Raw genomic sequence first — 14,359 nt, 5'->3', positions numbered from 1 at the left:
CTTTGTGGTTTATGCAAGGCCAGATTAGCATACAGTTGGTATAGTGCTATAGCGTTCTCACCAATCATGACAATATCACTGACCTTCATTAGTATGAAGACAACCAATGTGACAAAGACATTAGCTTTTGGATGTTTCCAGACACTTGAGATTCCCCTGTAAGCAAAGTCCTCTGAGATGCCTTGCTGTGCCCATGTGTAGTTATCAAATAAGGTCACAAGTGTCTCCTTCTGTGTTAGCTAAGGGGGAAAACAAAAAGCAATTACAAGGTAATTAATGAAGTACAAAAGCAATAAAGTTCTATTGGAACAATTTGTGGAACATTTCTGTCAGTGTTAATGTCAGTGTTTCATATATTTGTGGCCAAATGACTGCAGAAAGTTTTGAAGGGGACCTTGTGATTTTGCATTTACATAGCTACTGATTATGAAACTATTTAAAGAGCTTGATTTACAGGAAAAAAGGTAACATTTTCTATGCTACAGCCCTTTAAAGTGGACCTGTCACCCAGACATAAAAAGCTGTATAATAAAAGCCCTTTTCAAATTAAACATGTAACCCAAAGTCATTTTTTTATTAACACATCTATACCCATTATATAAGCATTTAAATGTCCCAGCTGTCAATCATATATTGCCAGACCCGCCTCTATGCCTTAGTCATAGGGGTGGGGCAGACAGTTACTTTCACTTTCAGTTCAGAACTTCTTAAATGTCACTGCACTCCTCACATTTCCCCTCCCTCCGCACCATGTAATTATGTAACCAGTGCATGGACATGGGTATCAGGTCCCGCCATACTGGCACAGAAACAAGATTTTGGCAGGATGCACAGCTTGCCTTAATAACAGTGTCCACAAAATGGAGTCTGCCTGTTTTCTACAATGGTGAATTCCAGTGCTGAAGGAAATAAATTTCAAAAAAATTTATATAGTGTAATTGAAGTTTATTTTGCTTGACAAACACAATAGAAAACAATTTGTAATTATTTCTTAGGGTAACAGGTCCCCTTTAAGCAGTCTTCTGACAATCTCTATTGCAATGGGATCTTTCCGAATATACTGTTTAGGCACTTACCTGCCCAGCCATGAACTGGCCAAAGCCTGGTGGGAATGTCAGAGTGGCCACAAGCAGTGTAACCAATGCAGGAAACAGCAAGCGTCTGGGAGTTAATAGCAGTCAATCAGTGATTCAAGAATGACAGTCAATATTGAACAGAAAAACTCCACACAGCCTTTCATTGTAACAGTAAAATCTCTAGGCCACTTATAGCTAGAATAAATCACTGCATATTTTGTTTCACAGTCTAGTTAGGTTTAGCCAACATTTAATTGAATGTGCAAAGGGGTTAGATGTGTCTTACACATATTTTGCTCCTCATTTCAAATAAGATTAGTATACTAAAGAACAATACTGAATTCGGGGATTATTACTTTAATTATAGCAGGGAATATTCATAAAAGCTCTTACACACTGAATTTTTTAATTCTACAAGAAAAGAAAACGTTAGATGTATATTGGGGAGAGAGATATTTTAACCTCATTATATACACACTCAAAACGTATAAATCTCTCTGGAACTATATTAAATATTTTCCATGCTTTAAAGGACAATTAAAGGGAAATCCACTGGGAGTGCCAGTGTGTTAGACACCCAACAGTGAACATCATCGCTTACATTAGATAACTTAGTACGGTATTCCTGCTGCACACCGCTGCCAATACCCCAGTGATCCTATTCGGGTGTCCTGGACACCGCATATGCACAACATAGAGACAGTGCAGAGAATCTCTGGGGCACCACGCATAATGGCAGAGCGGGGTGGCAGGGGCAGCACCCCAGGCATACAGAAGCACTGGCCTGGGGTGTAAAGTCAGCAATGATGTTCACTGGAATGTGTCTAAAACACTGATGTGTACTTTCATGCTTTCTAAAATTATTTCATGCTTTGTAAAATTCAAGAATTTAAGAAGGACAAGTCTTTTCAAGAAGGCTATGTTGGTAAACTATAAAGACACTTGCAATCATTCATTCAAAACGTAAAAAGATGACTGATTTTATATAAAGCACAGCTATTGTATCAATGAAACCATGCTGAAATTTAGACATATACCAATATAAAGCTACAAATTCATCTACTTATAATCTCAACACCACTTGTGACAAGGAGAATTACAGCAATCATATGGAACACTCACTTTTTCATCAGAAATCTGTTAATTGTTTTCTGTTTTCGCATAAACTCTACAATTTTCCGATTAAGATATACAAAAAGAGCACCCCCAAAACCACTGGCAATCCTGTAAGATAAACAAAGGAATGAATGAAACAGAACAGATAATAAATACAAAAAATGAAAGAGCTATATTTTTTTTAAAAAAGTCATTTTTCCACAGTTCTGTAAAACAGGGTTATCCTCAAAGTAATCTGAGATAAATAACTGAAGCAAGAGATACAGGCCTTGGAAATAATCCAAGAATCTAAGAAAGGAAGAAGCAAAGGGGAAAAAGCTACTGTAGATTACTTGTGACTGAGAGGGTGTTATATCAATGAGAAAGCAAGTAAAACAATTCTTAAGCATAAAATGGAAACAGTCCATAGGTGGCCATACACTATCCAACCTGCTACCTAGCCCATTTTGTCCCACACACAAAGTAGACAGAAACTTTGTGAACCCTATTGTATTTTGTTAGTTGCTCTCCCTTGCTCATCTGACACTTCCCCATCCATTTGCTGAGTAGGTACAAAGTAAAATATTCAATTTAGACACAGAGACTACAATGTAGTAGATTTGCAGGATGGTCTATGGAAACATAATTCCAAAGTTTTATACATGCCTAGACTGCAACATTTCCCAATCAAGACAGAATAAATAAAATACTCACCCGATCACAGCAAATGCTGGGAGCTCCTGAAGATCAAATGGAAAGTCGAGACGAAAACTGGTTTTGAATAATGCTGTGATGGTTTCTGATTCATGAAAAAAGAATGAGAGGACAGCTAATGAGATATAAGAAATGTACACTATCAATTAAAAGGTCTTATTAACATGACAGGCACTCAAACATACTCTTCACAGAGAGAACAGAAGTATATGCAATGATTTAGTACACTTTGTATAATTTTCTCCCCTTTTTATTATAGCAGTAAAATTTGCCAGATAAAATACCATCATATATGTCACAGCTACAACAAATTCTTATTATTCCCTTGCCCTATTCAGCTTAAATGGCTGCCTCCATGAAAACACAGAAGCCTATTTATATTAACTATAGTAGAGTTTCTGAATCAAACACATTCTTTTACAGTGCAGGGTAATGGGATAAAAGTACATTATATTTTTTTATTTTATTCAACACTTTATTGAGTTTACAAATAAAAGAACAGGGTTGACATCTGAGTTGCAATATTTGTACATTAGTGATTTCGAATTTGGCAAGACTGATAGCTGAGTTATTTTATGTTTATGCATCATTTTATACATAGTTCGTAGGCAAGTCCTGGGGTTGGTTATGAGTTAGTAATGCAAGACACTGTGGTCGTTCGGAGGTATTGGCCATTTTTTGGTGAACATTTGTGCGTGTTTGATTTTTAGTGGACTGTTGTGCGAGGGTTTTCGAGCCACGGGCCTCATACTTTGTCATATTTATCTGGATGTCCTCTATTCTTGTATGTGATTTCCCTATAGGGAAGTGCTTGGTTTACCAGTGTTCTCCAGCAGTTTAGGGTTGGGAATTTCCCTGATAACCATTTGCTTGTTATGTGTTTGCGGGCTAGGTAGAGGAGTCCGGCTATTGCTGTCCTTTTGTATGTATTGGGGTATAGGTGCTCTAGGATGGCCAATAGGCAGACCTTCGGGTCTAGTGGTACTGGGGATCCCATTACATCATGAATGAATTGGGTTATTTGCTTCCAGTAGTTTATGAGGGTTGGGCAGGTCCATATTAAGTGGTAAAAGTGGGGGTTGTCTGAGTGGCATCTAGGGCATGTTATGTCCGTGTTCATTGGAAGTGTCGGAGAGTTAAGGGTGTTAAAAATGCTCTATGTAGGATATAGGTTTGGATTGTTCGTTCCCTTGCATATGGGGAGGCATATTTGGGGGACTCTAGGGCTTCTTCCCATTCCTCTTGCTCAATTTGTTCAGTGTTTTCTTGCCAGGCTATTTTAGAGCAGTCAGTGTGTGTGATGGTTTTAGGTTTTAGAAGTATATAGTATAATTTAGATATCATGCCTTTGGCGTGTCCTGCTTGAATGGTAGTGATGTAGGGTCGGGTTTCAAGGGTTGGATATCCTAGGGGGTATTGTGTTGAGAGGGCATGTCGTAATTGTAGGTATCGAAATAGATAATGGTTTGGAAGATTGTACTCTTGTTTTAATTGTTCGAATGATTTGATAGTGTTGTGTTCGAGGACTTGGCCTAGGCACCAGATGCCTTTCTCTTTCCAGAGCACAGTGTCTTGCATTGTACAGCATTCAGGTAAGGAGCGGTTTTCCCATAGTGGAGTGTAGTATTCTATCACTCCTGTTTGATGAGGTACCTGTTTGCTAGCTTTGTCCCATATTCGGAGTGCCTGGGTCCATAAGTGCACTGGTTTGCTTGGGGGTGGGGCAGCCCGAGTGGCCTTTGAGCAAGTGGTAGACTCTATCTCTAGTGGGTATTGGGCCAACGAACCCCATTCTTTTGGCTCTGTGTTGGCTGTGTGTGTGAAACCAGTGTGAGATTTGCGCTAGCTGCGAGGAGATGTAATATAGGTAGAGGTGAGGGAGGGCTAGACCTCCAGCTGTGGCGGGGTTTTGTAGCAGTGCCAGTTTAAGTCTGGGTCTGGTTCCTTTCCAGATTAAGGTGAGTATGTGGGATGTAATTATCTGAAACTATTTTTGCGCAAGGAATATGGGGGAGTGCATGACTATATACAGTATTTTGGGAAGCAGCGTCATTTTCACCAAGATTGCCCTGTATTTGGCTCCATCCATCTTCCCATCAACTCTGACCAGCTTCCCTGTCCCTGCTGAAGAGAAGCACCCCAGAGCATGATGCTGCCACCACCATATTTGACAGTGGGGATGGTGTGTTCAGAGTGATGTGCAGTGTTAGTTTTCCGCCACACATAGCGTTTTGCATTTTGGCCAAAAAGTTCCATTTTGGTCTCATCTGACCAGAGCACCTTCTTCTACATGTTTGCTGTGTCCCCCACATGGCTTGTGGCAAACTGCAAATGGGACTTCTTATGGTTTTCTGTTAACAATGGCTTTCTTCTTGCCACTCTTCCATAAAGGCCAACTTTGTGCAGTGCACGACTAATAGTTGTCCTATGGACAGATTCCCCCACCTGAGCTGTAGATCTCTGCAGCTCGTCCAGAGTCACCATGGGCCTCTTGGCTGCATTTCTGATCAGCGCTCTCCTTGTTCGGCCTGTGAGTTTAGGTGGACGGCCTTGTCTTGTTAGGTTTACAGCTGTGCCATACTCCTTCCATTTCTGAATGATCGCTTGAACAGTGCTCCGTGGGATGTTCAAGGCTTTGGAAATCTTTTTGTAGCCTAAGCCTGCTTTAAATTTCTCAATAACTTTATCCCTGACCTGTCTGGTGTGTTCTTTGGACTTCATGGTGTTGTTGCTCCCAATATTCTCTTAGACAACCTCTAAGGCCGTCACAGAGCAGCTGTATTTGTACTGACATTAGATTACACACAGGTGCACTCTATTTAGTCATTAGCACTCATCAGGCAATGTCTATGGGCAACTGACTGCACTCAGACCAAAGGGGGCTGAATAATTACGCACACTCCACTTTGCAGTTATTTATTTGTAAAAAATGTTTGGAATCGTGTATGATTTTCGCTCCACTTCTCACGTGTACACCACTTTGTATTGGTCTTTCACATGGAATTCCAATAAAATTGATTCATTGATCAAAATGTGGAAAAGTTCAAGGGGCCGAATACTTTTGCAAGCCACTGTAAATGCATATAAAACAGTTTATTTATTCCCTACTGTTCTTTTCAGGTCATGGAAAAATGTGGTGATCTCAATGAACTACACATAAACTTTAACCAGGGCACAAGAACAAGAAAGATATATAAGCGAGGGCACCAGCATGTAAGATAACCAGCAACTAGATCAGAACAGTAAACAAATCAAATTAGGAGGAAGAAAAGGAATTAAATATTTTAGATGTAAGGATAGTATTTGAAAGACACATAAATTCATTTCTGCTGTGATGAATTTAAAGTGGACTGTTCATGACCTGCACAGTGACACTTACCTTCATCTTTGATCCACACTGCAAGAACACGAAAAATAAATGCACTGAAGGTGGCAGCAAAGAACCCACGCCAGTAATTTCTGACAGCAAAGAATGTGGAGGTGACTTCAATACTAAACAGCACTCCTAATTTTGGCAAATAAGGTTAGTTAGTGAGGTAATCATGAATATATCTGTAAAAAAATATTTACCATGTGACTAGCACCCTCCAATGAAGGGGTCAGACATTCAGTCCTCTGCATAACTGCAGGATGGGAATGAAGGAAGTGCATGTCATCATTTATCCAGGCAGAGAACATTCAAACAGTCTTCTGCCTTTGTTTTGTCTACTTTCATGATAAACTTTTCTGCCAGCAATGTCCAGGGTCCCCACTATGCAAACAAGACATGTCAGCCTTAAATTCTATGCCTATGTGTTTGTTTATTAAATGATTGGCATTAACAGGATGACGCTCCCACCCTGAAAGAACCAATCCCATAGCAACTGTATGCCTAACAAAAACAGGAGGGTGGCTGCCAAATACTGTAGGATTATGGGCATTATATAAGAAGCAGTTTCCGCATTCTATAATGCAGAATTTTTATTTGTTTTATTGATCTGTCCAAATAAAGCCACAATCAGTTGTGGGTGGTTGCCCTTGCAAATCGTACATAAAAAATATAATGTGATAGTCTAAATTATACGGATTCCTGTATTAAACTGAAAAAAAATTCCGCATGACCAAAAATGTAGACAGCATTTTGTTGTTATAGGGGATACCAGGGGCAAGCCAAATATGTTCTTCCATTATCCTGAGACCTAGCTGAATGGAGAAGCCTGGTCTCTTTTTAAATTACCCTTTGTCCAACCAAGCAGTGTATCTACACCAGGGGTGGGCAAACTTTTTGGCTCACGGGCCACATTTACTTACCCCCGGGCCAGGGCGGGCAGGGCCAGGCCAGCGTTACGCCCCCTTAGTCTGTTTAATTCCGGCCCGCCAATGACACCAAGTCTCGCGTGATGAGACTTGGCGTTGTCGGCGGGCCGGATTAAAAAGGCCAAGGGGCCGGATGTGGCCCGCGGGCCGTAGTTTGCCCACCCCTGATCTACACGTATTGCCTGTCTATTTATAGATAAGATTTTGAAATGTTTTCTTTTTGACAATGCCTCTAACCAGTCTACATGAAACAAAAACTTAATTTTCCTCTTTAGGGCTCTGGCACACGGAGAGATTAGTCGCCCGCGACAAATCTCCCTGTTCGCAGGCGACTAATCTCCCCGGATCGCCTCGCGAGGCAACTTCGGCGATTTGCCGAAATCGCCTGCGCAGCGTGTGCCATCCCACCGGCGACTTCAATTTTCGCCGGTGGGATGGCAATCCGGGGAGATTAGTCGCCCGTGAACAGGGAGATTTGTCGCGGGCGACTAATCTCCCCGTGTGCCAGAGCCCTTACTAGTTCCATAAGGCAAAGAAAACAACAACGAACTTCCTCACTACTGATCTCTCTGTAAGCACTTTGTCTGTATCACCCAGCCCTGCTAATCTTGTTTTCTTGTGAACTCTTGATACTAATCTTGTGCTCTCTCACTGCCAGTGTATAAACTGGACCAGCACTACTCTTTTATTCTCACCTATGGCTCAGTATCAGTCAGTATTACCACCTGGCCACTATAAGTATTCTCAGCATCTTCTGTATTGCCTCTATTCCCTGAGACAAGTCTAGTGTTCCCTCTGAAGCTGACAAGTCATCGGTAGGTAAATGTACAGTAGGGTGCGGTTAACTGACATGGACATGTGAAATTACAAGGTAGATAACAGAAAACTGAATAAGGCTGAGAGAAGGATCTCTTGTTTGTCCCGATCCAAGCATTTGGGTACCAAATATGCAGTTTTATATTCAGTAGGAAGTTGTGTCCTTGTCACTTCGAAGCTATGCTCAGTCCTGATCATTCTACAAGTAGTTGCTGTCCTACTTAGCTGTATTACATATATTCTACAGGTTTGGCATTCCATTCATTTGCTCCATTTGTTATAATGTGCAAAATTGTTTTTAGCTGGGAATTCTTTCTATATACTAGGAGTTATTCAACTGACTGACAATAATTGGAGTGGTTCATATTGTTTGGGATTTCAGAATCCAATTCCTAATACTCAGAAATTCTAACAGGAACCTTTTTACCCTTTCAGCATAAAAAGGGTATTGAGGTATCCTATCACCAAAGAATAAGTAAGCTGAACTAATCTTTTTTTAACAGAATTTTTAATATCTGTCCATATATTACAATGCATTTAGGATGATCAGTTGCCTCAGTATAAATGTACGTTAATGTACTGTCAAACAAATTATGCTTTGCTTTAAGTGAATAGTTGAAGGAAAAATTTAGTATTTCTGTTGTAATGCTCTACCAAAAATCACTTGTCATCACTACATCTCATATCTACTTTCTTTAACTGACCCACTTGTCATCACTACATCTCATATCTACTTTCTTTAACTAACCCACTTGTCATAACTACATCTCATATCTACTTTCTTTTTACCAACAACACATACAGTGCCTATATGAAACCCCTATGGATGAACACAATCCCTATGGCTATACCATGCAGCTCCTCATGCATGTATCTGTACTACCACATAGGCAGGGTGTTACTGCGGACAACTTACCTCCAATAGGAGCAGCGAAGCAGCACCCAACACCCACAGCACAGGCTGCAGCAAGCATCTCAATATTACGCGACTCATTCTGAGGATTAAAAAGAATAACATTTTTATATTGTATCCCCACCACTAGAGTGAATGCTTCTCACATGACACCATGCCCCACAAAAAACATAGCATTACCACAGCAACTCCACACCAGTGGTATTTGTTTTGTTTTTTTATTGTTCATTTTAAGGTCCAACATCAGTGACCCATTAACAAAGGTAAAAGATCCAATATCTTTAGGTTGGGCTTCAAAGATCATTTAGAAAAGCAAACAGACATATTACTTCAAATTTCACCCTAAGCAGGCTTAAGCCTGGGGGCAACACCACTTTTTGGGATGCACAACTTTATGTTAAAAAAAATATATCAGTTCCATATTACTCTGTGCCATAAACATTGTGTAATATGTTTGTCATCTTAATTAGATGTTGCACTTATTTGCAACTGGCATTGGTAAAGAGCCAAGAATAATATATAGATGTACACTGCAGAAAGGCAAAGATCCATCAGTCTTATATAAAAATAAGAAATCAAAGATCCTCACATTATAAGGCTGACAGTTCATCCTCACATAAGGGATATACAAAATCTAATTACATGATGGAGTTACCATCAGTGCAACCTTGTGTACTTACCTCATAAATTCCTCCAAAAAGAGACATCAATTTACTTAGCAGAGCAGCACACATACTTGCAACATGAACAAATGGGCCCTGTGGAGACAACAAAAATGAACATGTAAACCCCCCACAAAAGAGAACACCCTCTTTGAAATCTTTAAATACCTGCCACATCTGTTGTTCAAAGGTTAATAGGAAGGCTGCAGCATCCTGTTAGAGAAGAACTAACCCTTAAAATGAATTTGACTAAAAATTCTATATTTTATATACTGTACTTTACAATTGTCTCAGGAGCTTCCCATCTTGGAAAGTGTTTGTGACACATGCTCAGTGTGCTTTCGGCAGCTATTGAGAAGCTAAGTTTAGGGGTTTTTGCAAATTATGAAACAAAAATAAAGGTTTTGTCTGTAATGTAAGCTGATGTTACAGGGCTGATTTTTAAATTCTGATGCTAATTTCACTGGTTTCAGAGCTACTGTGTCATGTAAATCTGAATAAATTACTAATCTGCTATATATCTTGACATTTATATTTTGTATATGCAGTATATTGTTTGTCGGTCCCTAAGCTCAGTAACTGCAGAAAAGCTTAGTATCAGCATAAAAGAAGATGGGGAGCTACTGGGTCATCTTTGGAGGCACATATCTACCCTGCTAAAGGGCTGTGGTTGCCTTGGTCTGGTACAGAAGCCCAAAATATAATGTACAACAATTCTAGCCTACTTCTTTGGTTAAGTTTTAGTTTTCCATTAATCACAGAATTCCTTCTCCTCCTCTAACCCACTAGGTCCCCTCCCTTAGGAATTGACTTTGGCTCTTGGCTAACTGAGCATGCTCAGTTCAACCAAACAGGTTACCAAACACACCCTCCAGTCTAGCAGCCAGTGAGGAGTGGCACTGCTGTTTTCAATAGAAAATAGAAGCTTTAGCTTTGCACTATGCTGGGTAAACATGTTTTTTTTTCTAACCTCCTGTCCTGAGCTCAGTTTAACCATTACAGGACACAATCCAAGCAGGACTTTTTATCAAAGTAAGTTCTCCTGTGTAAGCCTGCATTCTTCATTGCATGAACGTTACAGCCCACCTACGCTGTTTAAAGATTTAATGTCACTGAAGATGTGCCAGAGGGAAAATGGCCACCTGGTGAAAGTTGCTATTTGTTTTAGGAAAATGTGATGGTGCTGGCAAACAGAGGGCATATATGCAATACAAATGGTGTGGTTTGGCTGGGGGAGATGTGCCAAACCTATATACATGGTAGGAAAATGTAGGGTTTACGTGTCCTTGAAATCCATTATTTTCTGCAAAAGTTTCTGCATGTAAAAAGTGCTGTGAACACATATGTGGGATGGAAAAACTTACTTCTTTGCCCAGCGGCAAACCACTCCCAAGTGCACATGTTAACCCAATAACTTTTGCAATGAAGGTTTTCAGTGTGAGATACTCCTTTAGCACAACGCCACGCAGAATAGTCTTCATCTCTGGTATACCTGAACCTGAGATAAGAATACACAAAGAATGTGAGAAGCAAACAAGTAAGCAAACAAGTGACAGCACTGAAACAGTCTTCCAGTACCCCTGTTTTTGAATGCCATTGTAAATGTAAATGTACAATGTAACTGTAAATGTTTGTATTCCAGGGGGTGGAAAATGCAGACGAAGGCAAAATCAACAGCATGTTCATGGAGATAAAATATATTTTTCCTTCAATTAAAGGTCAGTAATCCAGCTTTTATGCAATTTTGATTGCAACCATTCCAGAGAAATCTTGTGGTAAGAGTAAGGAATTACATGTAGCACAAGCAATTCTGTATGATAATGTATGGTAATGCATGATATAATAGGGTCATAGGAAAGATCAAAGCAGTAGCCTAAAGCTTCATTATTTTCAAGGAAAATTCTCTCCTATAGTTTGTCATAAACATTTCTTGGACTGCATGCCCTCTTTAGCCTGCCAACATCTACTTTTTATCACAATTTCCTTGACCTCAACTACCATTGATTTTACTGCTATAACATCTGTGATAATCATTAACCTTTTTCTTTGCTTTTTCTGCAAACTGGATAACCATTATCCATTATCTATTTATAAAGTACCAGCATATTCTACTATTTGGCAACAATAACTGCAAACACAAGACATACATATAGTGGCAGATAAAACTGGAGGTGAGGGCTAGCACATGACAATTTATAATCAATATCACAGGCTCTCCAGCTATGCCTAAACTTAGACCAGCCTTTTAAGCAACCAGCTGACAGAGTTCATTGGTTCCACAGGGGACACAAGCTTTCTGCACTCCAAAGTGTGGATACTCCCTGAATTAAGGGCTCTGGCACAAGGGGGAGATTAGTCGCCCGCGATAAAACTCCCTGTTCGCGGGCAACTAATCTCCCCGAGTTGCCTACCCCTGCCATCCCACCGGCGAACATGTAAGTCGCCGGCGGGATGGCAGACGCGGCGGGGCAATTTCGCGGGCAACTAATCTCCCCGAGTTGCCTACCCCTGCCATCCCACCGGCGAACATGTAAGTCGCCGGCGGGATGGCAGACGCGGCGGGGCAATTTCGCGGGCAACTAATCTCCCCGAGTTGCCTACCCCTGCCATCCCACCGGCGAACATGTAAGTCGCCGGCGGGATGGCAGACGCGGCGGGGCAATTTCAGGGAATCGCGAGTCTTTTTCGGCGATTTGCGCGAAATCGCGCCGCCGCGTCTGCCATCCCGCCGGCGACTTACATGTTCGCCGGTGGGATGGCAGGGGTAGGCAACTCGGGGAGATTAGTCACCCGCGAACAGGGAGTTTTATCGCGGGCGACTAATCTCCCCCGTGTGCCAGAGCCCTAAAAGTACTGCAACTCAAATACTTCCTTTATAATAATACATATGCAATATGCAACAAAAATGTCTTCTTAAAGGAGAAAGAAAGGCTAATAAAGAGTTAATCTCAAGCTGCAGGCATACCTTCAGTTCTCTCAATAGTGCCCTTAAGCCCATATTTCTCCCATTCAGATGATCAGAAGCCTCATAGGAAAAAACGCTGAGCTGTGTAAAGAAAGTTCCCATAATGCCTTGCTCCTGCACCAAGACCAAGACCCCTGTACATGCTAAGTTTGTAACACTATGAGGAAGCTTCCTGCTGATTGGCTCAGATCCAAATTCCTAAGGGGGTGGGGGAAGTGAGTTCTTAGCATTCTTGTGGGGGGGGGGGGCAGGAGAGGGGAGAGAAGAGAGAGCTGCGTGTCTCTGGCACAGGACTCAGTGCAGCGTTTCTATGAGTGCTTATGGCTGTATTTACATAGACCTTTCTGATAAAGCTTACTTAGTTTTTACCTTTCCTTCTCCTTTAAAAGTCTTTTTTGCTGTGCAAATGGCTCTACAATGTGAACTTCAATTTGTCAGTGCTAAAATATCTTATTGAGTGCCACCTACTACTCCAGCAAACAGTAGTCCTTTGTTGTTTCATGTCTCACTCTCCTCTGTTGGCTGCCATAGCCACATTCTACACCCCAGTAATCTGGCTTAAGTGCTGTGTAGAATGTCGCCAAACTCTGTGCCAATGGATAGTGCTTTTTAAACAGTATTTGTAAAGATCATGATGTCTACAGACCAGTGTACAGTGGCAACATGCTACCAACTATTCATTAGTTGAGTGCTCACCCAAGCATTGGTTCAGGTCTAATAAACATCCCTCCAGTCAGTACAGTTACAGGGTCCTGTAACTACCATCCAAACAAGGTGCAGGTATAAACATGTCCTTTAACGCTCTATTATCTATAAAGACATTAACTTCTCACTATTATCATTAATAATCTCATGCTCTCCTTTCAGTCTATGGTATCTGTCTGTAATAAAGATATGAGATAAGTCTGTTCTCAGATTTACAGGATGGACAAACACAATAAGTGGTTTCGAATGCCCACAATGGAAAGACTATAAAAGTATTAGTTTTTTTTAACATTTTGGTGCTAATAAATTTATAAAAACTTGAAAAAAAGTTTATGTTATACATACCAACTGCTTGGGGGGCGAGGATCTGTGTGAATCCAGCAGAGAAAGTAATTAAGACTACAGGATATGTGACCCATGCTAGATACTGCAGAAAAACATTATTGTCCAAGCCACCATACATCCACTTGTGAGCTGTTTCATTGGGAAGAGATGTTGGCAAAAGAAAAAATACAGTGTGGGGATATGATAGAAAAAAACAGAAGCAAGATATGAAGAGAAACAAGGAAGAAACAGGTATAGAATAGGAAAGGAAATATTAAACAACTCATTATAGCATACATCAAGAAAACTTGCAAATATATTATACAATAGTAAAGGAACAATGTCAGTCATTTTCATGTAAATGTGAATGAGTCCCTTATTAAGATTTTTTGACTTATTCCCTAAACCCTACTTTTTATACCCAGTCTTGAGGCTCTGAGAATGTGCTGAGGATCTTATTTTGCAAGCTGTTTTGGTAATAAAAAATCAGTTTGAGAATAGCAGTCCCTTTGACAGTGGCAAATTTAATACAATTTCTCACATGCCTCTTTATAAAACTCTTTCTGGTTTGTTAAAGGGACTAATAAATTTATTAACATTAGTTTAATATAATAAGGTTTGTAACAAACATATTTTTACCTATTACTGTAATTAAGATATTTATATTTTTTGTTATTTCTTGTACTAAACTAAAATCTGACATTGAAAGTACAATTGAAACAAATCAGCAGTCCTCCGAGAAGCCCTCTGTATATACAAATTCCTCTGTACTCCAGTGGCAGCCTTGGTTGGG

General features: G+C 40.4%; 1 protein-coding gene across 3 annotated transcripts in view; it reads right to left on the bottom strand.

The window, feature by feature from the left end:
• clcn2 (chloride voltage-gated channel 2) overlaps positions 1–14,359 on the bottom strand; it is a 66,399-nt gene that overhangs the window by 25,922 nt on the left and 26,118 nt on the right. For all 3 annotated transcript variants that reach the window (XM_002935146.4, XM_004914409.3, XM_012963379.2), the window contains exons 4-12: positions 13,588–13,716; positions 10,937–11,070; positions 9,591–9,668; positions 8,914–8,992; positions 6,265–6,390; positions 2,886–2,970; positions 2,199–2,300; positions 1,077–1,161; positions 84–239 (exon numbers count right to left, since the gene is read on the bottom strand). In XM_002935146.4, coding sequence (XP_002935192.2) covers positions 84–239; positions 1,077–1,161; positions 2,199–2,300; positions 2,886–2,970; positions 6,265–6,390; positions 8,914–8,992; positions 9,591–9,668; positions 10,937–11,070; positions 13,588–13,716 — 974 coding nt within the window. The remainder of the gene's footprint in view (positions 1–83; positions 240–1,076; positions 1,162–2,198; positions 2,301–2,885; positions 2,971–6,264; positions 6,391–8,913; positions 8,993–9,590; positions 9,669–10,936; positions 11,071–13,587; positions 13,717–14,359) is intronic.

The sequence above is a fragment of the Xenopus tropicalis genome, chromosome 5, assembly GCF_000004195.4.
Source record: "Xenopus tropicalis strain Nigerian chromosome 5, UCB_Xtro_10.0, whole genome shotgun sequence".
Taxonomy (NCBI): Eukaryota; Metazoa; Chordata; class Amphibia; order Anura; family Pipidae; genus Xenopus; species Xenopus tropicalis.
Note: the sequence above shows the minus strand (reverse complement) of the source record. Positions and strands in the feature narration are given on the sequence as shown.